This window comes from Cyphellophora attinorum (assembly GCF_001299255.1).
Source record: "Cyphellophora attinorum strain CBS 131958 chromosome Unknown Contig24, whole genome shotgun sequence".
In the NCBI taxonomy this organism is placed as follows: Eukaryota; Fungi; Ascomycota; class Eurotiomycetes; order Chaetothyriales; family Cyphellophoraceae; genus Cyphellophora; species Cyphellophora attinorum.
Window position 1 is genome coordinate 227,637 of NW_017253252.1, and position 22,588 is coordinate 250,224.

A 22,588-nucleotide genomic window follows, 5' to 3' on the forward strand; every position below is an offset into this window, starting at 1 on the left:
GAACAAAGACAAAATTGTAGTCGTCGTCACTGCTTAGTCGCTTTGCAAGCGCATCGGACCAGATCATAGCAATTACCGCTGTTTGCTGGACGTTGACCCGAGCTTCGTATTCGTGAACGGATGTCAAAGTACATACAGGCAGAAGCATTTCTCTGGATGCATATGGCTTGTGTCACAACCATGACTGCTATGCTCTGCAATTCATGAACCCATATATGGTTTGGAAGAGGCCTATATTATGGCGATTATGCCAGCAGAGGAGGCGTCGTGCACAACGTCCCCCCGCTGCAGTAGCAGCAACACCGAAGAGCAATCATGCGAATTTTGATCATTGGTGGGGGAGTATGTGGGCTGAGCACCTACCTTGCCCTTTGCAAACATCTGCCCAAGAACCAGAACCACTCCCTTGTTATCTATGAAGCCCACGACCTCGCGCCATATGTCAAGGCGGTCGCTGATAATCAGGATGGGCATCCACCAGAGCCCACCGGCAAGGCCGCTCAGAACGAAACGAACATAGCTGCACCCGGAAAGGTTGACGACGAACAGCCAGCGGCGTTCACGCCTGAAATCATAGGATCTGCCATCGGCATCATGTATAACGGGCTGAAAGTCTTGTCTCGTATAGCCAGTCCAGGACCATCAGGGTTGACCGAATCTCAAGCTCCTGATATCCAATCAGGTCGCAATGCAGGTTTCTCAGAGCTCATGGCAGACGTCCTGCGCGCAGGCCACCCAATCACCACTTGGAACATGTCTGCCGCTCGTGGTTGGAAACTCATCGAGGTATCCATGAGGCCATCGTCCATGCGGAGCAAGTCCACGAAGGATAGTGACCAGCTGCAACGCGGAGTCACTGGAATAATGATCTCGCGCCAGGAATTTTGGCAAACTTTGCTCACGGAGGTCGTGCGTGTGGCTACCTCAGACTATGGATGGGGCGGCGTTGGCCAGGTACTCAAGCAAGGCCGCGTCACGCAGGTAGACTGGGCCGAACAAGATCTTGACTCGTCCACAGCTGCGTCAACCCAATCAGAAGTAGTCTTTGTGACCTTCGAGGACGGTCGATGTGAGGCGGCTGACCTAGTCATTGGAGCTGATGGAGTGAGGTCTACGGTCAGGAAGGCAATGTTCGAACGCTGGCAGTCTCCAACCGATAAGATGAGCAAACCGTCTATCTCGCGTAGGGCGGAAGTGCCAGACTATATTTCTCCCAGGTACGAAGGGCTGGTCGGGGTTGGAGGATTCATCCTACGACTGTGCTGCAGCCGCATCAGAAGACCGGCAAGATGGGAATCGTTTTCGGGGCGAACGGTTTTTTTGGGTACGGGTACAGCTCCTCACTACACCGAGATTTTCCAGGTAGGCCGACACTCGACAACGTGCCCTCGCTTGTTGAGCCTGGCACCACAGCGGTGTGGTGGAGTACTTTCGCGTCGACTGTCGAGAACCCATACCCGGTCTCTGATCCACAACAGAACGGCAAGCGTCCTCGCCCATGGGACTTCGATCGCATAGCAGCCCTTGCGGCACTTCTTCAACGCCATCGTGGGTGGAACAATCCGGCGATTCAGGCAATCCTGGACTATCTCGAGAGTCGTCCGGAAGCTGTCGAGGGCTTCTACCCGACCTGGACTGCACCACTGCTTCCTACGTGGCACATAGGACCAGTGCTGCTGGTAGGAGACGCAAGTCATGCCTTGCAGCCCAGCTCGGGACAGGGTACATCCCAGGCTCTTGAAGATGCAGAGGCGCTTGCTATCTGCTTAAGCCACTACTACCGCCCACTGTCATCACCTGTGACAGATGATGAAGTCTGGCGAATGCAGACTGAAAAAGCGTTGAAGTCGTTTGAGAAGGTCCGGATGCCACGAGTGCGCGAGCAGTACGACAGGAGCCAAAGAATGGGAGGCATGAAGGGTAATATGAGTGTTGTCACGGAAATGATGATGTACGGTGCGGTAAAATTGATGGGGATCTTAGGTCGACTGTTTGGCGGAGACAAAGCTCTTGACGGTTTACTGGCATATGATCTGCCGTCCGAAGTCCTGAAAGTGCTGGAGGTAGAGGAGGCGGCGGATCGGAACTCATAGCTACCCGTAGGCCACGTGGGATGGGAGACACCTTCGTTAGTCGGCCGTCATTCAGATATGAGGCCTCTTGGTGGAGAATACCACGCGGGTGGGGGGTAGTATGGAGGCATAGGATGGATTCTCTGAGTTGGATCCAAAGACGTACTCGCCTCTTTGTGATATGTGTCAATGTTCATGCTGCTGCTACAATGGTAATAACCCGGATTGATGCGGCAGACACCTTGCGCACGCCCCACAGTCGTGGGCGACCATGGTCGGCCCTTACCGTCTTAATATTTGACTTTCTGTTGCTACACCGTGACAGCGGATCAGCAGAACGTTGTGTGCAGGTCGACGACTTCGGGCATGGCTGATGGCGGGCGGCTGGGTCCATGATCGGACAGTGCACGTGTGCATTTCTGGGTTCCAGGTCTCCACGGAATCTTTCTAGACTCGGACATGAAACGGACGCTACCATATGGCAGTAAGGACTCCTGTCACAATTCGACTGTCCAACGACATGAGCAAAGACAACATGTCAAATCCCAGAACGCATGCACTTGCTAAGTTCTTGGCGTTGAACACGAGCGGAATGATAGAAGGCTGGGTGACAGGTAGGTACCCTCGTATTCTCGCTGCTGTCCAACAGGGTCATCCACCACTGAAATGGCGCTGCTGAAATGTCAGTTGGATACGAACCTCTCAGAGTGATACGAGAAGAAAAGAATGCCTCAATGATGCCCGAACCAACAAGATGTTGCAATGGAGCCCGTCAACCACGAGACGACGTTTTCCAGATTATACGATCGGGACGATCTCCCGTCTTGTCAGCTCGTGTAGACCGAAGACCGGGTCGCCCGTCTGTTTAAGATCGTAAGATGCTCTCAAATACTGCAAGACATGCACTGCTCAGATCATCAAAGTGATGAACGCGCAAGCGTTGGACGCGCAACGATGAGGCGGCGTGGCTGTTCGGGTGGCTAGCATGCGGCTCACTGCTATGACTCTTTTGCGCCATGAAGGTGAAGAAATCAGCCTGCCACGAAGCCTCTGGAATTTTACCTTCAAGCCTCCCCCTGAGGGTCTTCCCGTCCTGGTTGAAGCACGGCCCCCCCGGAAGATCGGAGCGTTCACTTATTCGCTATCTTTTCTGGAACGCGTCGCCCAGACTGTTCTGTTGCACAAACAGATACGAGTGTGCGCGGCCGCATATTGAGATCAGAACATTTGATCTCACCGGAAATTCGCCTGACCGAGAGCGCTTCGCACACAGAATCCATGCAAAAGCGAAATGCATGGTGTTGATGTCGTGCTGAACGCGTTGTTAGTGACTCAACGCGACTTTTCCATAGCAATAGAAAATGTTATCTGTCGATACTTAGAGTACTGAGAACAGTGATCGGGATATCGTGCGCCATCGTTGCTAAAGTTGAGCTGCCATCCACTTGTGGGAGGATCTTCATCGAGGCGTCAGCAGGCCGAGCGCCCCCTTGCTGGCTGGTAGTGCTAGAATACATTCTTGGGCGCGCTGGTCTATGCTTTGAGATGGGGTGGAGCTTAGAAGGCTATCGCAGTAGACGGATGGCATCGGAAGAACAGAAGACAAGGTTATTTCGGCAGCGTGACAAGAAGCCGCATGGTCAAGGCTTCGTGGGAGGACATGAATGTGAGGGTATAGATACATGGATAGGGGTAAGAGAAGTGAAAGATGGCAGGCCGTTGAAAAGATCGCGAGTGCTCCGTCGAATTGTACAGCAAAAGCAGAGCTCTGTACCTGCATGTATAGTGTGATACTATTCTGGGCTTGTCCTACACGGATCGGATACTATACCTAGATACACTGCTATACTACACAGCATTCGACGATGAACATTAGCACAGGCGGTGGTGCCACTGGCTCAAGCATGGACCTGGACTTCAGCTACAGTAACCTGAAAAGCAACTGTCTGTCCCCTACAGATAGTGACCGGTCGTACTTCGACAGCTATTTCGACGATGTGAAGACACCACTGAGTTCTACAACGTTCTCATTTCATTCAGCCAAGTCCAGCATTGACAGTACAACCAGTCGGACGTCGTCGGCATCATGTCCACTACAACAAAAGCACCAACGACGATATTATCAGCAGCAATCGCAATCACCGCCTAGAAAATACCAGCGAACGACGTCATATAGCGATCGCCAACTAAACTGTGATGGCGCTCGCACGGACCACCTAACCCGCCCAACCCGCCTGTCGAATGACGTTGTCCAGGGACCAAACTACGTCAAGAAAGACTGGAGCGCTGGTTGTGGGAGACGAACACCACAACTGCCAACTTCGATTCCTGTATAACCACTGGTGGACAGGAACAACCCATGTTGCCAGTAAGATAATTTGTTCCCTATTTATCTCCTTCATACATCATAGCTCGCGTGAATCCAGCGGGCTGTGGCGAGGCAACGACGACATCCTGCATTAATCATCTTGGGTCCCCATTACCCATTTTGTCTTTTTCTCAATTATCCTTCCTCTTCCACCACGCTGCCCCTCCTCCTGCAGAACTGGGCGACACACACCTCCATCACTACAGTACCTCACACTACTGCAACACATCTCAACTGCACTCGTACTCGGCCGTATTCAACAAGGTCGTGCCCAACCAACATTCGCCATCTGCAGGCTATCCAAAGTCGACACTCACTCACATATTCACCACCCCATATTCACTAAGCGAGTGGCACTTGATTATTCACCCGCATATATTGGGTCTCGACTTTTGTGCTTGGTCGACTTCAACAATAGACTTCCGCACCTTCCACCACGACCAAACTGCGCTGCGATAGTGCCTGCTCCTGCCTTACCATTCTTTGACCTCAAGGCCTCGTCGTTGCTTGCATCGTCCATTCGTTGTTGCTTTACTTGTCAAGCCTATCCCGCTAAAACGTCATGTCTGCCATACAGAACTTTAAGAACCTGTTACGGCATGGCAAACAGGCAAAGTACGCAGGCGAGCTTCCACCAACGTGTCTCCGATTCATGCTCAACAACAAAAGTATGGCCACGGCATAAGCGAACCTCAGCTCGGCCAGCAGAAGCAGCAACACTATCAAGCCGGTGCAAACGATCCTGGTCAATACTCAGTCGGCGCTGGCGATAACCGCAATGTCGCTGCACAAGCAGGCCACGCTGCCGCACAGGCACAAGGCAAAGGCCAGAAGCTACAGGGCGGCGCTCGCAACGAACACATCTCAGCCATCGTCGCCGAAGAGCGAGAAAAGGCCTCCAAGATGCCCAAGTACCCAGGTCTCGAACGCTTCATGATCCTCGAGAAGATGGGCGATGGAGCCTTCTCAAACGTCTACCGCGCTCGAGACACTCAGACTGGACAAGAGTGTGCGATAAAGGTCGTCCGAAAGTACGAGATGAACGCCAATTCGGTAAGTAATGTCTGGACGAGCCCGCTTTCCCACATTGCCTTAACCTCCTCCCATCACACACGCACATTCATCTTCTGAGCAACGCAAACCAACCGTGTCTTCTAATATAGGGCGACGCCCACCTTCACCCTGATTTTAAGAAGCAGCCGAAAACCGTGGAGGTCCGTTATACCTCTCTCCCTCCCTCCTCCAGCGAGCCTTGTTTGCAAAACCACACACATATATACAAAATCACAAGAAGTATGAACTAATTTCTGTCGATAGCGGGCCAATATCCTGAAAGAAGTGCAAATAATGAGACAACTCGACCACCCCAACATCGTTCGCTTGATCGACTTCTCAGAGTCACGACAATACTACTATATCGTACTAGAGTTGTGTCCTGGCGGCGAGCTCTTCCACCAAATTGTTCGACTCACATACTTCAGCGAAGACCTTAGCAGACACGTCATTGTACAAGTTGCGAAGGCACTGCGATATCTCCACGAGGAACGAGGCGTTGTACATCGGTGAGCATAATGCACCTTGGAAGTGATCGAAAAAGCTAACGTCTGCTAGTGACATCAAGCCAGAGAATCTTCTATTCTACCCAGTACCTTTCATTCCCACCAGGAACCCCAAGCCTCGAGGACCAGACGACGAAGACAAAGCCGATGAAGGCGAGTTCGTCCAAGGAGTTGGCGCTGGCGGCATTGGCGAAATCAAAATTGCCGATTTTGGCCTCAGCAAGGTCGTGTGGGACTCACAAACCATGACGCCATGTGGTACAGTAGGCTACACTGCACCCGAGATTGTCAAGGATGAGCGGTACAGCAAGTCTGTGGACATGTGGGCGCTAGGCTGTGTGCTTTACACATTACTCTGCGGGTTCCCACCTTTCTACGACGAGTCGATCCAGGTCCTAACAGAGAAGGTGGCTCGTGGCCAATATACATTCTTGTCGCCCTGGTGGGACGACATCTCGAAATCTGCCCAGGACTTGGTGTCACATCTGCTGACAGTCAATCCCGAGAAACGTTACACCATTGACGAGTTCCTGGCTCATCCATGGATTCGCAACGTTCAGGAACCAACATATGCCGCCGCCGACGCACCACCACTGGCCACTCCCTTGGCCGTCCGTCAGAAAGAAATGTTTCCAAATGATCCTTCGATCCAACTGCCGCAGACTCCGGGTGGACGCAGAAACGACTTCAGATCACCTGGCGCAGTGAATCTGCGTGAGGTCTTCGACGTGGGCTACGCTGTACATCGGCAAGAAGAAGAAGCCAAGCGGAGAAAGAACTTCAAGCAAGGGTATCGTGGCGGTGCCGCTCCCGGACAGCTTAACCCACTGAACGAGGACGACGACTTCGATGATGAAGATGATGAGTACGAGGATGACATCTCCAGCAAGGTACCGCGGTCGCAAGCCCCAAGCGATGTGTCCAGCATGGAAGCTAAGATGCGTCAAACCAACCTCTCGGGCACACAACCGTCAGCTGCTGCGCAGGCACGCTCTGCTGCTGCACCAGCCCGCAGCCAGCATCATCAGCAGGAGCAACGTGGTTATGGACAGCATAGTGCCGCCGTTGCTGCCGCAGCGAAGCAGAGCGTTGGGAAGAGAAATAAGCAGCCATTCGAGTTGAGTCTGGACAACAGTACCCTGCTGGGCCGGAGAAACAAAGTCGGCGGGATGCCAATGCAAATGCAGATGCCTGACAAACCCAGCAAGCTGCGCGAGGAGTTGAGTGTGCGGTAAATTGCCCGAGGGTACTTGCGTTTTGAGGCAGGTCGTCATTACTAGGGCGCCTTCAGCTGGTTATACAATGTCCATGGTTCAGATATCTGCACAGAAACTGTGCACACCGGCGAACTAGGGTTGTGCATGACCAGCCACTGTCGAATGTGTATAAAAGAATGACCATTGTGTCGGATTCGAAATTCCTCAACTCGAACACCCACATTCCTCATGATGAACTTCCCCCGCCACCACTGCTCATCGACCTTGGCTCACCCTTGCTCAGTGTTCCATTCACATCATCTAATATATGAGACACTGACGAACGTTTGCACGATGGCGTTTTCATTGCAGGCAAAACGCTCACTGCAGCCTATCGAAATATGCATACCTCGAGACCAACCTTCAACTACAAATTAAAATACCTGCTCGCCCCGCTCGTCGGCCTACTTCTCTTTCCTCTCACAGCCCTAGCAGACTCGAAAATCCAGTACTACAACTCAGGAGACTGCGATCCAACACACCTCATCTCCGTCTATTCCTCGACTGGAGCCAGCTCATCAAATACTGCGTGCCACGGCGCACCCAGTGGGACGCTTGCTGTTTGGGTTGACAGTCTAGATGCTGGTTGCAGTGGTGCGTACTCATCTTAACATGCCACTGTTGGCATTCAGGACATACCCGGCTGACCATCATATCTATAGCACGCACATACGCCGATGCCTCCTGCACATCCCTCCTCGGCCTCGCCCTGACTCCACAAACATGCTACGTCGGTCCCAGCAGCCAGCAGAGCATAGGCTCCTTCCGCATCGTCTGCGGCGCCACTGACGCCAGTAATCCCGTGCCGGATGCCTCCATCCCAACAACCAATCCGGCAGTCGAAGTCGGCGAGCCACAGATGACATCAAGCAGCAACTCTAGCGCCACAACGAGTAGTGTCTGGGGTGGAAGCACCGACGCTGAAGCACTCGGCCGACCGACCGATGACGCGGACGACAGTACTTCTACCTCTGCGGCCAACGCCACTGCAACTTCTGGTGGCTCAGTAACAGTCGACCCAACCCAGGCTTCCAAAACACTCCTCACCACAGCAACAGGAGGAGGCGGAGGCAACTCGACCAACGTGACAACATGGAGCAACACCTTGACTCCCAGCAAATCCACCAGTACGAACACGATCACGAGAACTGTAACAGACGAGATCAGTGGGTACACAGGCGACGGCGGGAATAGCAACCAGCAAGGAGGAGGGATAACGCCATCCCCAGGAACAGGCGATGCGTCGCCTACCGGATTGGGTTTGGGCTTGGCAGCGGTCTGGGTCATGCTGGTGTCATTGCTGTCGGCGAATGCTGGGGCGGTGATTTTGTGGTGGTCGTGAGTGTCGCACGAAGCAAAAGGCTTTTGCAGGTCTGGCCAGGTAACGGTAGACGAAGCCAAGGTCGTGGGCTGGAGTAATGATGGGATGAATATAACGACACACACACACACGCTCTCTAATGATCATTGTTCGTAACAAAAGCACTGCAGGACAGCTGATGCGCATTCGCAGACTCCCTAGAACCGTAACACCTGGTCGCTGGTCTGGTCCAAGAGCTGTCCGAGCAGCGTCAGGCGATGTCAACCTCTCCCAGCATGGTTGCCCTAACCTGGATCATGGCTGCAATCTCCAGTATGAATTCTTGTAGAATAACAGCGTTCGTCAGGATATGGCTCAGACTGATCTCCTTTCTGTTTCCTCGCCCCTCGCTGTCGACCGCGCTGGGCGTGGGTGTCACGGTCCCTGAGCCTCCGCTGTCTTTAACATGCTGAGGTATGGGCAGCAACCCCTGCTCAGAACTAGGCGTGTCTGTGCCCGGCCTGGCTTTGCCTGCGTGTACGGGAAGGTGCGGCGACGATTCTTCGGGCACATTTTCGGAGCCGAGGTCGAGAGTGACCATCGTTCTCAAGAGCTGCTCGGTGGCTTCGTCCGATACCATATCCGCCGCGTCGGTTTGTTTCGAAAGTCGCTGCGAAGGCGAGTGGCCAGTAGCCTCCACTCTTGCCGCCTGCGCAATGTACGACCGTCTCGAAGGACTGCCCGTTGCTGGTCTTGGGGTCAGTCCTACACGCGAACCTGATGTCGGACTGACGGCCAGTGCGTTGTCGATACTACCGAACTTGGAAGGCGAAACCACTGTTCTACCGCGAGTCGCTGTGGGGGGCGTGATTGGACGAGAGTTTGAGAATGACCGCGGAGGTGTGGCTGGAGTAGTTGACGATACATCTGACACGCCTTTGGCTGGTGGCCCCGGAATAGAAATGCTCTGTGCGTGTATCTCGTCGTCTGATTGCTGTAGATCCCTTCGGCGCTGAGCCAGGAGTACGTCCCATTCTGGGAAGAAGCCACGCCACTGTTGAATCTGCTGTACGAGACCGTTGACAACAAACAGAACAGTGGTCTGGCCAGTTGGCGTCGACGGCATCAGCCAGCCATACAACGAAAAGTTTTCACATGCAGCCATATCCATGATACACTGAGTCAATCCGAGGTTGGTGAGCGTGTCATTCAGAAAGAATGTATCCAGTTTCCAGAGCAAGGCTCTCAATAACTTGCAATCCGTTGCAATAGTTGTGGGACTCTTCGTCAAAGGCTGTCCGTCAACTGTATCTGTGATGGAACAGCTGTGGCGTTCGATGCGGAACTTCGCATCATCGAGTGCGCCTTGATATGATTCGTCGAGGACATCCTCGGACAGAGATATCTGCCCAGCCAGGTCAAACAGGGAGACGAGTCGATCGTTGAAAGCCTTCACACTCACATTCCAGCCGTCTTGCAAAGCGACACTTTTGAAGAGACCAGTGAGAATACTGGAATGGTGCCGGGTCAGAAGCACTGACAGCAGCTTCAAGCACGAGTTGACTGTATTATCATGTTTCGACCTGAGGCTCATTGTGATAAGGTCGAGCAGGTTGAACAAGTCCGGAGAAGGAGACTGTGCCGCCTCTGCTAGCGCTGCCAGTGCGTCGAGAGACTTGCGGCGGCTGACAGAGGGACGAGCTCGCGACCGCTTCGCCGGATTTTGCTGCTCGGACACCTTTGAGGCCAGAAGGTAGCCCAACATTCGCTGTGCCAACACTTGATTCTCCAGAGCTAGTAGAATTCGGGCCAGATGTGCAACGACAGCGGCCGTGGAGCCTCCCATCACATCTGATGATTCCAGCAACGACGGATAGAGCAACTGCTGCACAAACAGGACCTGGAAATGGTCTAGTAATGTGTCTTCCACATCCTGTGATTTGCATCGGTGGATGGTGTCTTGCCAGAACGCCAAGTACGTCAGGAACTCGGTCATGTTCTGTGTGAAGCTTTCCCGAGTCTCCTTTGAGGTCGAATCCGCGTCCACTGTGTCTGACAGGGCAAGGATTGGTATCGTCTTTTCACTTACACCCATAGGTGGAAACTGTCTGCTGAGCCGGCTGTACAATGCACCGAGGCCACTAGCCATCTGTGGTGCCAGATCACTCTCGATCATCCATGTCTCGAGTTGCTTTGATTTCGATGCAGTCTCGGTGAGATAGAGCAGTCCAGTGCGGGCGAAGTCTCCTGCTTGGCCGTCATGGTGAACGAAATTCACAAGGACAAAGAAGAGCGGGAATTGGTTCCTCCTCACATCTTGGATCAAACGTGGCTGACTTCGATCACGCTCCGGATGGAACCATGCCGGCAGAATATCTGGATCCAAGCGGATCTTTGTTGCAATCTCAAAGAGCAATTCTATCAGCTCATTCTCCAGACTCAGGTCGGCCACAGCTCGTGGACCAGTGATCGTATATCGCACAAGGTCAAGGAGGGAGCGAGAGAAGAGCTTATTGTCCAGCAAGCCCTCGACCTCTCCGTTGATCAATATGTGGAAGAATGCGGCTGTGTGGTTGATGACTTCGGGATGCTGTGACTCCAGGGCTATTTTGACAACGATGATGTATGTCTGATTGATGGAGATATGCTGCAAGCATGAGTGCGGCGCGGCTTTTCGTGACTCATCGGTCAACAAGTCGTTCAGTCTGGTGAGCAGCTCGATCGCACGTTGAGCAGCAGCATCGTCCTCTGGACTGACATTGCCTCGCTGCCAGAGATTCTATGTTCATCAGCACCCTGGCCAGGACTACACCCTTTTCTAGGACCATGACCTACCCTGAGCGAGTTGCATATTCGGGTGCATTGTGACAATCGATCAGCGGGTGTGTTGGGCTTCTGCTTGTTACTGGCAGTGCCTGCGCCTGCAATCAGCCGGGCGAGCTGTCAGAGAAGCAGGCGTTAGTCCCAGTCCGAAAGTGGTGCTTTCGGCGACCGCATCACTCACATAGTCCATTTACGTGGTTTCCTCATTGCTCATATAATGCTACGATGTGTGGCATGTGAACATGTACCTTAAGGACTTCGGGTAGGTGGCAGACGTCCCAAAACAAAATGCGGTTCTGCGACGCGTCAGGCGCGACTGCTCAAATTGGAGGACGTAGCGTCCACCTGATCGCAACTTCCTAGTCACCACTGCCTCGATGTCCCAGGCAACGGCGATGCACCGCCTTCATGCGACTCACAATGAGTCTTGCACGGTAGGTGCTTGTCTTCTGACTGTGTTGCGGCTCAATGTTTCCTGCTTGCTTCTACCTGTAAGGAGAGACCGATTGCTTACTCTGGGGCCCTCCCACCCTTCAAACCGATCACGACCACTCCGATGCGTTGCTTCTTTTCCGTTTCCTAACTACAAAGTCCGGCGATCTTATTGAAAAAACAACAAGATGAGCGCCTACGAGCCGTCCGGTCGTCCAAGCTCACGCGCCGCTACGACGACTGCTGCTTCCGAAGTTCTGCAGAATTCCACAGCCGCCACGTTTAACCCAACAGTACCATCCATAAGAGATGCAGTAGAACAGCCACAGCACTACGGTGACCAGCACCATCACCACCACCACCGCAGTGGCACGGGCTTTCGCAGCGAGCATGGTCATCATCTGCACTCCATTGCACCACTGGGTGCCCACAGCGGTGCCAGTGTGGTCGCGTTCTTCAGCGGTCTCTTTCAGACCATTCTTGCGATCAGCACTCTCGGTGCGAGTGTCACGTTCAACTTCGTTCTGTCGAATGCTCCTGGTGATTCGCAACCAAATTCAACATTCAGTCAGGCTACTGTACAGCTCTTCCTCAGTCTGTCCTGGCTACTGTACATCCTAGCATTGGCAGTGGCAGCCACGGGCAGCACGTTGCTGACATTCTTCAAGAGTCACTGGCAGCAAGATTGGGATGGCGTGAAGGGTCGCACGTCTCAGGTCACCGTACACTGGTATGCCGTATCGATCAGCGCCTTGATGGGAATGCTTGTGATTGGAGCATTCGTACTGTTGTGTTTGGTGGTAGTTGCCTACAGTAAAGTGGTAGGATGGATAGCACTGGGTTTCACTTGTTTCTTCGGTGGCATTATTGTGATGGGAATTGGGATGCAGGTACCGTGGCCTTGTATGGACAGAGGCTCTCATGCGCCCAACACTCCGCGTGGGATCGACGAGAAACAGGCTAGAGAAGACAGCGCCGTAACAGTCTAGGAGCAGGCTTGAAGGCGAAGGACGTATGCTGTCATACGCACAGTTCATGTAAGCATTTCAACCGTTGTTCGAAGACGGCGTCAGGGCAAAGCATTCAGCATTGGGAGCTACGGAGCGAGGCTCTCGTTCACGACGCATGAGGAACGATGGCCAAAGTCTGCTGTATGTATATCTACGGAAGGCTTTCAAGGCCTAGTCAATGATGAAACGCGGCGTTCTTGGGCTGATCTCTCATGGTTCATGCACAAGATAGAGGTGATCATAAATTGCAGTTGCTTCTGAAGTGCAGTTGCATCCTACGATCAATGATGACTGCATATACCTATTCAGCAGCCGCCCGCCTGGAAGAATACCCAATGCTTGAGCCCGTCGAAAAACCTAAAGACCGTCGTGCATGCTTTCGCCTGAACCCAGCAGGCGTCTACCATAATGGCAACTGGCACAATGCCGGGTTCACCGCCGCAAGCGCCCAAGTTACTCGCCCTGATCGTCGCCGTGGCTGCGTGTTGTGTCCAACTCCTCGGCCAAGTCGCTATCCTCTATATAGCCAAAAAGGCTGTCCTCGTCCTCGTCTGTCATTGAAGTGTTTTCATCCGCCATGCCCTCATCATGACCGGCCCCTTCTGCCAGCAAGCCCTCCTCGATCGGTGCATCCACGTCCCGCTTAGACTTGTTCAACTCTTTCACTCGTTCCGAATTGTTGAAGCCCCGCTTGAGTGTCTTTCCGTTCTTCCTAGCCTGTATTACGGTCTGTTGTGAGTATGCAGTTCTGGTGCGTCGGCCGCCTTCTCTCTCCGCAATCTCGTCATAGGTGAGTGGCGGATCTTCTCCGCGATAGGCTGCGAGTCGCTTAAGCTCGGCGGCTGTCCATTTTAGCTGGGGGACGCCACGTCGAGGATGCCTGATAATTTTTCTATTCTTTCTAGCCTGTTTCCGAGCCTGTTGTGAGTATGCCCTTTTGGTGCGTTGGCCGCCTTCTCTCTCCGCAATCTCGTCATAGGTGAGTGGCGGATCTTCCGCGCGATAGGCCGCGAGTCGCTCAAGCTCGGCGTCTGTCCATTTGATCTTGGGGACGCCGGCGTGAGGATGCCTCTTGATAGCGTTCGTAGGGCTCCTCTAATCGCCCTCTTCAGCACTGCCCTTTCGTTTCTTCGTCTTCGGCGGCATCTCATCCTCACTGACGTCTTCGGATTTGCCTCTGGCTTTCTTCGCACCATTGCCCTTTCGTTTCTGAGATTTCGGCGGCGTCTCGTAGTCATCAACATCCTTCATTTCAACAACAGCTATCTTCGCCTCGGCCTCCATCCCGTGTTCATTGCCCGCTGTGGGGCCGATGCGTTGAACTCTCTTGGTAGCTTCCGTAGAGCTCCGCTAATCGCCCTCTTCAGCACTGCCCTTTCGTTTCTTCGTCTTCGGCGGCATCTCATCCTCGCTAACGTCTTCGGATTTGCCTCTGGATTTCTTAGCACCAGCGCCCTTGCCGTCTTCGTCGCCTGCGGCGTCGCAGATGCTTTTGAGGAAGTCAAAGTTCTCGACGCGCGCAATAGCTGCCTTGAGATGTCCGACTGTGATACGCTTGGAGCCGCCCTGATGTCGAGCTTCCGCTGCGGCCTTGACGGTAAGCGAAGCCATGAACAGCTCCAATGCTTTAGCGACAGCGGTCGGTGTTGCCTGTGCGACCTTGCCAATGTCCTCGTCTGCTTGCATGATACGCTTGATGCGTGCAACGGGAAACTTGGTCCGGATGTCAAGATCGACTGCTGAGGTAGGATATTGTGGTTCCGGTGCTGGCGGCGGTGGTTGAGGCGCTACAGCTTGTTGTGATGGACGTGCTTGTGGCGGCGGGGCGGCGTCGTGGATAGGGTCGTACTGCTGTTGCTCAGCTGAGCGCTGAGCGCGCGTGCGAGCCATCTCTGCGTCGTTGTCGTAGTATGCTTGTGGTTGAGCAAAGTTTGGCGACTGGAAGAACGATGGCGGCACACGGGGTTGCGCGGTGTTGGCTTGATATGGATTGAAATTTGCGTGGTAGTTTTGGTGTGTGGCTGTTCCCGGTGTCCGGATTGCAGATGCGGGTGACTGCACCTGGTGCTGTTCGCCGAAGTAAGATGATGCAGGCGCAATTCCGATTGCCGGGCGGCCGCTATGTTGTGAAGTGCTGGCGGTGAAGTCTATAGATGGACGTGGGGAATATGGGTAATTGTATGCCTCACTTGGTGTTCGTGAATATGATGGTAAACGACCAAGCGTGGGTGGATGAACGAAGACGGATTCCTGGTCTTCCAAGTCTGGGGAGCTGGGTCGGTAGTCGCGATTGCTAGTCATCGTTTGGTGATGAAACGCGTCAACATTGGCAGGCGTGAAGTGTTCTCGATTACGGATTCCTTAACAATTTGTATTTGGCGAGCAGGTAGTGACATGGTGATGGACATTGCGGCATGAATGATTCAATTGGAGTCTTATGCAGAGGCCATCCTGCAACTTCCTGTAATGCTGAGTCGCGTCGCTTCTCGATGTCACGTGGTCCAAGGATTTGGGGTTTCAATTGAAGAGCCGGAAATTCTGGTTCTCCAGGCGGGCGTTTGGACGACTATTTATGCCTGTTATGAAAGCCCCCCTGTCCATCATTCTCACTAGCGTGCAAACTCAAGCTCAAATTTCACCTCCAGACACCACACATCTTCGAAGCCAGGGAACTTTCGCGCTTGCCTTTCTGCATACCTAGACATGCTCCGGGTGCCATTGATGAGACCACTATTGACATTGACGCTGTCGCTAGTTATTGAGCTTGCATGCGCATGATGGACCCGAAAACGAATGCGGCGACTAGGCTCCTACAGTAAGTGCCATCCTCATTCCACGTGGCCAAGGTACAAGACGGCCAGGTGATGAGAGCAATGCGCTGAAGGAAATTGTCCCAACAGCTTTTGACACGCTGGCAGCCACGTGATTTCGTTGGCAGCCGCTGTCTAAAATTCACGACGACAGTCTCAATGCCAGTCATAACTTGATCTAATCTGATGGCTTCTCTTGACACCTATGTTACAACGCTACTGCTTTTTTGGAGCCATCTCTGACGATACCATACAGTCGACCATCAAGTCCAGTCCAGTCAAGCGTTCATCACTATTTGCCCCAAGAAATAGGTTGACGACCGGCCAGGCATGTATCCCAGCTTCCAGCCTGTGCGCTTTCGCTGCCGCGCCGTCTTTGCGGATGTTTTCCACGGTCTCTTCAATTCCACGAGCAAATACTTCTTCTGCGCCATATATGATGCGGTACCCATGCAGTGGCGATGCGCGCTTCCAACGGGAGATGCATAACCCCGGAGAGATCACTTGATCACTCTTGGCACCATCACCACCGTATTGGTGAGCGTAAAGATGCAGACTATCCTTGTCCAAGTAGTCGCTGGGTGTGTTTTGATTAAGCTCTGAGATCAGGTGAGTCCATGGCGAAAGCAAAACCGCTAGGGCAGGCCGTTCCGACTCATTGAACTTTGGCTCCTGATCAAGGGATCCGGGCTGCAGCAGCATACTGAGCATCAACGTTGCACCAGCTGAATCGCCGCTTACGACTATCTTCGCTGCGCTGCCTTCACCAAAAGATTCGCGGAGAAAGTCGAATCCAGCTCGAGTCTCATTGAATTGCTTGGGCCACCGCTCGTCCGGGACCAGCGTGTATTCAAGGGCGAAGCAAGCTGGGTTGCGAAAACCTGCTTCCTTGAGCCGGGTGATCCAAGCGATCAAGAATTCCAGGTAGAAGAAGGACGAACCCATGGAGAAACCACCACCTGATCAATGTTAGCGCCTTACTCCCGGATGTTCAACTTACTTACCATGGCAATAATAGATGATAACACCAGGATCTTTCGTCTCATCAGGGATGATCCATAGTCCCCTCACACCGCGTCTGACGACTTCCTGAAAGAAGATCGGGCTCCGCAAATAACCATGTCGAAGTAAACGAAACCGAAAGAATGGATATGCGACCCATTTCGAGAAGAAGACTCGTCCAATCTTTGCCGGAATATATGCGAAAGCATATCGCACGCCTCGGATGACAAGATCTTGGAAGAAGGTTGCATTCTGGCAGAACGGAGAACGCTTCTCATGAGGCAGTACGTAGCGTTCTCGAATGAGCTGAACCGGCAGTTGGAAGACTATCATTAATTTAGCCATGGCTACTGCAATCGCATCGATTGTCAGGATGCTTACTTAAAAATGGTAGCACCTTGCCGGCAAGCACTAGACATGACAGTATGCCAGCCTGATAGAGTAGTTGAGGAATCAAAAAAATCACAAACACAATGCAGTCAACAAGACTGATTGGACCCAGTATCATTACTGCTGCTGACACCAGCAAGACGTCTGATTTCCTGTGCTTCGACGCCCCCCTGCGTCCCAACCGGTCCTTTAAATTGATGCAATGAAAGTCCCTTCGAATTAGGTGATACAGAGGCTTTTGCAAAGCGTGACTAGCATCAGACAGGATGGTTGATGTCATGAGGAATTTCCATATACGCTTGATGCCAGAGTGTGCTGTGCGTCAACCAATAGGTCTGACGGAAGAACTCCGGTTCAATTCAACCCTGAGGACTTGAAGTTTCTCCGTGTCACTCGGCACAAACATCTTGAGTGTTTGTTCATCGCTGCTGCCGTCGTTGGTCTGTATTTCTGCTTGAAGCAATAGGCACCGCTCCTTGTGAAATACGGCTTGAGCCGTCACGATCTTCTAGGCCCTTGCGCGGTCGCCAGTCGCCCGAAGCTTACACTCCTTCCCACGGCTGGCCACATCGTCGCGCGACCACGTTCTCTTGCACCATGTACAGGCCATCAAATCTTTGAGATCTCAAGCCGATATCGAGACTGGAACTGCGCGCAGCATAATGGCGGCGCCTGTGCTTGACGCTGCGCTGCAAGAATTCGCGAGGTTGGCTCTCTGATCCGTACTTGCTTAGTTCTCATACTGACGGGTATCAGCACCTTCGATCTTTCCAAGGCGCCCGCTTTCGTCCGCTGCCCAACATGCCAACGACTGCTCTTGAATGCTTTCAAGGGCGGCTGTTGCGACACTTCTATTTGTGAGCTCTGTAAGCGCCTTGATCATATTGTATGATGTCTGCTGATCATGTCAGGTTTCAACGATGCCAATAATGCATGCCCGCAATGCGCCCACAAGCCTTACAATGGCGACACCGTCAAGCCTAGCACGAGTTCCAGAAGAAGTGTCAAGGCTTGGTTGAAGCAGAGAAAGCCAAGGCCGACGAGCAGACTGCGGCACTAGTAAAAGTCACTGAGACGACTTCACAGCCGCCTGTTAATGGATCGTCCGAGAACGAAGCGAATGGGCATGACCACATCGAAGTGAATGGTACAGAGCCTGCCACTACGGCAGACGAGGTCATGGCTTCTGTAGAGGTACGCCCAGTCCTGCTGCACCATCAGACGGTATACTAATCATGCCGCAGACTCAAGAAGACGTCGACGATCCATCGCTCGATAAGACCGAAGCTGGAGATGACGACGTCGAGTTTCAAGTTGATCTCGATCCAGACGACCCAGACTATGTTCCGCCGCACATTCCCCAGGACGATGATGAGGAGTATAATCAGAACGCAACCACACAAGCAGAGGAAGAGACAACACAAAACACGTCGGTGCAGCCACCTCATCGGGACTTGCAGAATGGCCGCAAAATGTCAAGGCAGGAGAACGATACGAATGACTTTGGCTTCCAGAACGCGAATCAGAATAATCCCATGATGAATACCCCTCTGTTCCAGCAAATGCAACAAATGCAGAACATGATGGGGTTTCCGAACATGATGAGTAAGTCCCGATTTCTGGTCATGTCAAATACGCGCACGGTCTGACACAGCTTCGCAGATATGAACATGGGCATGGGCTCGATGGGAAACATGTTTGGCAACGGTGGTATGAATGGCATGAACATGAACATGATGAGTCCACAAATGCTACAAGCATTCCAGAACAACCCAATGTGGCAGAATAGTAGTGCAAATGCATTCCCGAACGCCATGGCTGGTAATAATTTTGGCTTCCCAAATTTCAACCAGAACCAGTATCCCAACGGTGATTTCAATCAGTTCGGTGGGCGTGGTCGTGGTCGAGGTCGAGGGCGCGGTCGATGGAACAACAATGACCGTGGCCGAGGCCGAGGCAACTTCCACAACTACTTTGATAACAATCATCATAACAACTTCCAGGCAGGAAATCAACACATGAACGGTCAGCAAGCCTTCAACGGACCTCAACAGCCTCGACGAGAAGAGCCTAAAGCAGAGCCTTTCAGCTTGCCGATCACGCGCTAGATGACGACGAATTCGCTCCTGGTGGACAGGAAGAAGTTCAAGAAGCACTTGGAGACGATTACACGAAGAAGGAAGAGGTCAAAGAGCTGACGCCGCCCGCTGTAGAGCCGGAGATCGTGAATGGTGCGCCTGCCCCCGAGGATGTGGTGCTGACGGAGGTGGAAGCTCAGGAAGAGGTCCCACAACAGCAGACTCAGTCACCAATACCAGTAGGGCCCTCTAAACCAGTTCCAGAAGCGTATGCGGAAGATTTGGACGTGCCCATGGCTCCACCAGCCGCTCCTTCAGGACCTTCGCGTCATAACGAGAAGGACTTTGGCTTTCGTTCTCGTGGGCAAGGACGATTCGCTCGCAATCGTGGATCCCTTCACCTTTCCAATGGCCACCCGCCCTCCCCAATCCGTCCCGGATCCGCCCAGTCAACAACGCCCACGACGGTTGAGCAACCAGGCGTCGTGGGCGCTCCTACTGGTCCTCGAGCCATGCGGGAGCCACCGCAACCGGTCAGAAAACCCAGCGGCGGTTTCCAGATCCTTGGTCGAGGATCACTTGCGCAGCGAACATCAGAACGGCGGAGTCCGAGCCCTGAGCCGTACAACGATGACCGCAGAACGTCCAGGGACGGCCGGCGAGATGAGTACGATGATTATGATCGACGAGGGAGCCATCGTCGATCCTCGCGATACGATCGAAACGGCGACCATGACATTCGCAGCGACGACGATTCGTACTCGCGATCTAATTCGCACGACCGATCTCGAAAGTCCTCTCGACGAGACAAGGACAAGTACGAGAGTCGATCGTCAAAGCACGAACGACGAAGTGATAAAGACTACGATAACAACGGCTATCAAGACGGTGATGACGACGCCGATCGGTCACATCGCCGTGATCGCAAATCCCATCATGATCGGGATCGACATCGTGATAGTGATCGTGACAAGGACAAAACCCGTGATCGAGATCGTGCCGACCGCGACAGAGAGCGCGAAGATCGTCATCGCGAGAAGGACAAGAAACGAAGACGGGAGCGAGACGCAGACGATGAAGAAGACGACTACGACAGCTCCCGGCACAAGTCCAGGAGGCACCGCAAGGACCACGAGTCGAAGTCGAGTGCGCGCTACGACGACGCGAACGGCACAAATGGGCGGTCATCAAGCCGTCGAGCAAGTCAGGTCCAGGACACAACTATGACATCCAGGGAAGAAGATGTTGATCCTATAGCAAACGCGCGCGAGGAGGCCAATCGTAAGAGGCTGCTGAAGGAGCAGGAGCGCAAAGCTGCACGTAATGGCGGTAGTGGTGGCACGTCGCGGTCACATACTGCCCCTCGGCGGCAGATGAGCTTCAAGTATGAAGATGAGGTTGAGAGGGGGATGGTAGAGGGCGAACGTGAGAGGAACCGTGCGAGATGGCGATAGGGTCGCCTGGACCACGCACAACGCTCCTACTGAGCTCATATGGTCGATCGGGCAGCAGCAGCGTATTGATCGCGTTCGCGCTTGCTCAAGACTCGAGGGCGTCGACTAAGTATCGCGCTGGAGCTGACGTGCTCCCCAACAAGCAAGCCTTGAACCAGTTTTCAAAAAGCGAAGATGCATGATCAGCAGAGAGCATTAGGTATTCGTCGCCAGAGTAGAACATCATAAGATACAAGTATCAATGAAGAAAGCATTCAATAAACCTGTCGACCGCGCAACCGGTAGACTCGAGCTGAATTGTTCAGTGTAGCCGTGTGGACTCGACGTCTCTCTGCTGCAGCAGAGTGCAGCTCGTCATCCGGTTTTAACACAAAACGGGCGCACTGAAGACATTATCTCCAAGGGACAGTGAGTTCGGGATTTTCCGACGACGTTATCACAAGCTCATGGTCCAACAAGTCGGGATTCTGCGATTGAAGATATAGCCTGGCGTGCACTCTCACTGGCCTCATACTCAGTAGAGCGGCCAAAGACTGCATGCTTGCTATCAGGAAGCTATCTGCTGCGCGTCGTCGGCTTTGACCGATCTACATTGCGTCTCCGAATCCGAATCTGACTCCAACGACATCATCGCCTGCCCCTGCAACCCCGCCAACGCTGCCTATGGAAACGACACTATTGCGACATCTGGGGTCCCTGTGATGATGAGCAATCAGACTTCCAGCCTGAACGAACTAACGATGCAATTCATCCGTGCTTGTACCTGAGCAATGGCTATCCACCACGTTCATTCGCGGTTTGCTTCGTAGCTTACAAATGACGACAGTACTGCGTACTGTGCCCCTCCAGTACAAACATTGTTTTCTTATACCATATGCCTTTTCCGCTCTGAGCTGTCGTGCTCGTCTACCATTCCTTGTGTGCCACTCAAGACCACAGCATAGGACCGCTGCTTTACCACTGCTAGCCAACTGCTATTCGACTCAGCGAAGAGCTCACAGCACCTCAATAGCAACCCCAACCATGGCAGACTACCTCTTCTGCGAGGGCACGCCGCAGGAGGTTCGCGACGCCAAGGGCCTGCACCTGATCACGCAGAATACCCCCAATGGGCAGGCTACGCAGATCCTGCTGGAGGAGCTGAAGGCAAAGTACGGTCTTGACTGGACGACGCAGGTCATTGACATCAGCACTAACGTGCAGAAGGAGGAGTGTGAGTCCGAGTCATCCCCATCCTTCTGGACAAGTTCTCTCTCACACATTGTGTGCGAGACGAGATCCCCATGGCACGGATGCTGATGCATTTATACAACAGGGTTCCTCCGTCTCAACCCAAACGGACGCATCCCAACGCTCCTCGATGCATCGCAGTCGCCTCCGTTCGCGGTCCTGGAAACCTCGGCACAGCTGCTGTATCTGCTCAAAGAGTATGACAAGGAAGACACATTTGGCTTCAAGGATGAGTTCGAGAGAAACGAGGCGCTGCAGTGGCTGTTCTTCTGGCATGGTAAGTGCGAACCTTTCAGCGGTCGAGGAGCGAAGACGTGATGGTGAAGCACATTTCTAACAATCCCTCCTCTAGGTGGAGGCGCCCCGTACCAAGGCCAGGTAAACCACTTCTCCCGTGCAGCCCCCGAGAAGATCCCCTACGCAATCGAGCGCTTCAAGAAGGAAACTCTCCGTGTCTACGGCGTACTTGAGATCCGACTCAGCGGCATATACGGTCCGGGAAAGAAGCCACGGCAATGGTTGGCGGGTAAGGGTGATGGGAAGTATAGTGTAGCGGATATCAAGGCTTGGAGTTGGGTCAAGGTGAGTTACAATCATGTTCTTCTGCTTTTCGCAGAAGTGGTCTTCGAGTATCGGTGGCTGACGGTGCTGTGTCTGTGTAGGGATGGGAGCGAACAGGCTTCACCAAGGAAGACATGGAACCCTTCCCACATCTGCTGAAATGGATCGATCGTATTCATGAGCGCGAGCCTGTGAAGATCGGGATTGGGGAGAAGTACAATTTGAAGAAGTAAGCGATATCTC

The 22,588-nt window shown here is 53.2% G+C and overlaps 9 protein-coding genes across 9 annotated transcripts; 6 read left to right on the forward strand and 3 right to left on the reverse strand.

The window, feature by feature from the left end:
- Window positions 1–315: 315 nt before the first annotated feature.
- On the forward strand, window positions 316–2,093 carry AB675_10313 (uncharacterized protein; the record flags this gene model as incomplete). Its single annotated transcript, XM_018139077.1, has 2 exons — window positions 316–1,230; window positions 1,278–2,093. 2 exons carry the CDS (start codon window positions 316–318, stop codon window positions 2,091–2,093), a joined length of 1,731 nt encoding a protein of 576 aa, XP_017997331.1.
- A 2,909-nt stretch (window positions 2,094–5,002) lies between these two features.
- Window positions 5,003–7,234, forward strand: AB675_10314 (Serine/threonine-protein kinase srk1; the record flags this gene model as incomplete). The annotated part of the gene is made up of 4 exons (XM_018139078.1): window positions 5,003–5,079; window positions 5,127–5,493; window positions 5,758–6,002; window positions 6,052–7,234. 4 exons carry the CDS (start codon window positions 5,003–5,005, stop codon window positions 7,232–7,234), a joined length of 1,872 nt encoding a protein of 623 aa, XP_017997306.1.
- A 362-nt stretch (window positions 7,235–7,596) lies between these two features.
- Window positions 7,597–8,597, forward strand: AB675_10315 (uncharacterized protein; the record flags this gene model as incomplete). The annotated part of the gene is made up of 2 exons (XM_018139079.1): window positions 7,597–7,849; window positions 7,918–8,597. The coding sequence occupies 2 exons, from the start codon at window positions 7,597–7,599 to the stop codon at window positions 8,595–8,597; spliced, it is 933 nt and encodes a 310-aa protein (XP_017997456.1).
- A 3,401-nt stretch (window positions 8,598–11,998) lies between these two features.
- On the forward strand, window positions 11,999–12,799 carry AB675_10317 (uncharacterized protein; the record flags this gene model as incomplete). Its single annotated transcript, XM_018139080.1, has 1 exon — window positions 11,999–12,799. The coding sequence occupies one exon, from the start codon at window positions 11,999–12,001 to the stop codon at window positions 12,797–12,799; it is 801 nt and encodes a 266-aa protein (XP_017997372.1).
- A 474-nt stretch (window positions 12,800–13,273) lies between these two features.
- On the reverse strand, window positions 13,274–14,104 carry AB675_10318 (uncharacterized protein; the record flags this gene model as incomplete). The annotated part of the gene is made up of 2 exons (XM_018139081.1): window positions 13,274–13,915; window positions 13,982–14,104. The coding sequence occupies 2 exons, from the start codon at window positions 14,102–14,104 to the stop codon at window positions 13,274–13,276; spliced, it is 765 nt and encodes a 254-aa protein (XP_017997338.1).
- A 66-nt stretch (window positions 14,105–14,170) lies between these two features.
- Window positions 14,171–15,121, reverse strand: AB675_10319 (DNA polymerase epsilon subunit C; the record flags this gene model as incomplete). Its single annotated transcript, XM_018139082.1, has 1 exon — window positions 14,171–15,121. The coding sequence occupies one exon, from the start codon at window positions 15,119–15,121 to the stop codon at window positions 14,171–14,173; it is 951 nt and encodes a 316-aa protein (XP_017997412.1).
- Window positions 15,122–15,846: 725 nt separating this feature from the next.
- On the reverse strand, window positions 15,847–16,977 carry AB675_10320 (uncharacterized protein; the record flags this gene model as incomplete). The annotated part of the gene is made up of 2 exons (XM_018139084.1): window positions 15,847–16,589; window positions 16,635–16,977. The coding sequence occupies 2 exons, from the start codon at window positions 16,975–16,977 to the stop codon at window positions 15,847–15,849; spliced, it is 1,086 nt and encodes a 361-aa protein (XP_017997421.1).
- Window positions 16,978–17,684: 707 nt separating this feature from the next.
- AB675_10321 (uncharacterized protein) lies at window positions 17,685–20,554 on the forward strand (the record flags this gene model as incomplete). The annotated part of the gene is made up of 7 exons (XM_018139085.1): window positions 17,685–17,728; window positions 17,779–17,888; window positions 17,934–18,011; window positions 18,047–18,216; window positions 18,267–18,627; window positions 18,685–19,047; window positions 19,131–20,554. The coding sequence occupies 7 exons, from the start codon at window positions 17,685–17,687 to the stop codon at window positions 20,552–20,554; spliced, it is 2,550 nt and encodes an 849-aa protein (XP_017997395.1).
- Window positions 20,555–21,577: 1,023 nt separating this feature from the next.
- Window positions 21,578–22,578, forward strand: AB675_10322 (Disulfide-bond oxido YfcG; the record flags this gene model as incomplete). Its single annotated transcript, XM_018139086.1, has 4 exons — window positions 21,578–21,767; window positions 21,870–22,061; window positions 22,137–22,366; window positions 22,447–22,578. The coding sequence occupies 4 exons, from the start codon at window positions 21,578–21,580 to the stop codon at window positions 22,576–22,578; spliced, it is 744 nt and encodes a 247-aa protein (XP_017997457.1).
- Window positions 22,579–22,588: the final 10 nt, after the last annotated feature.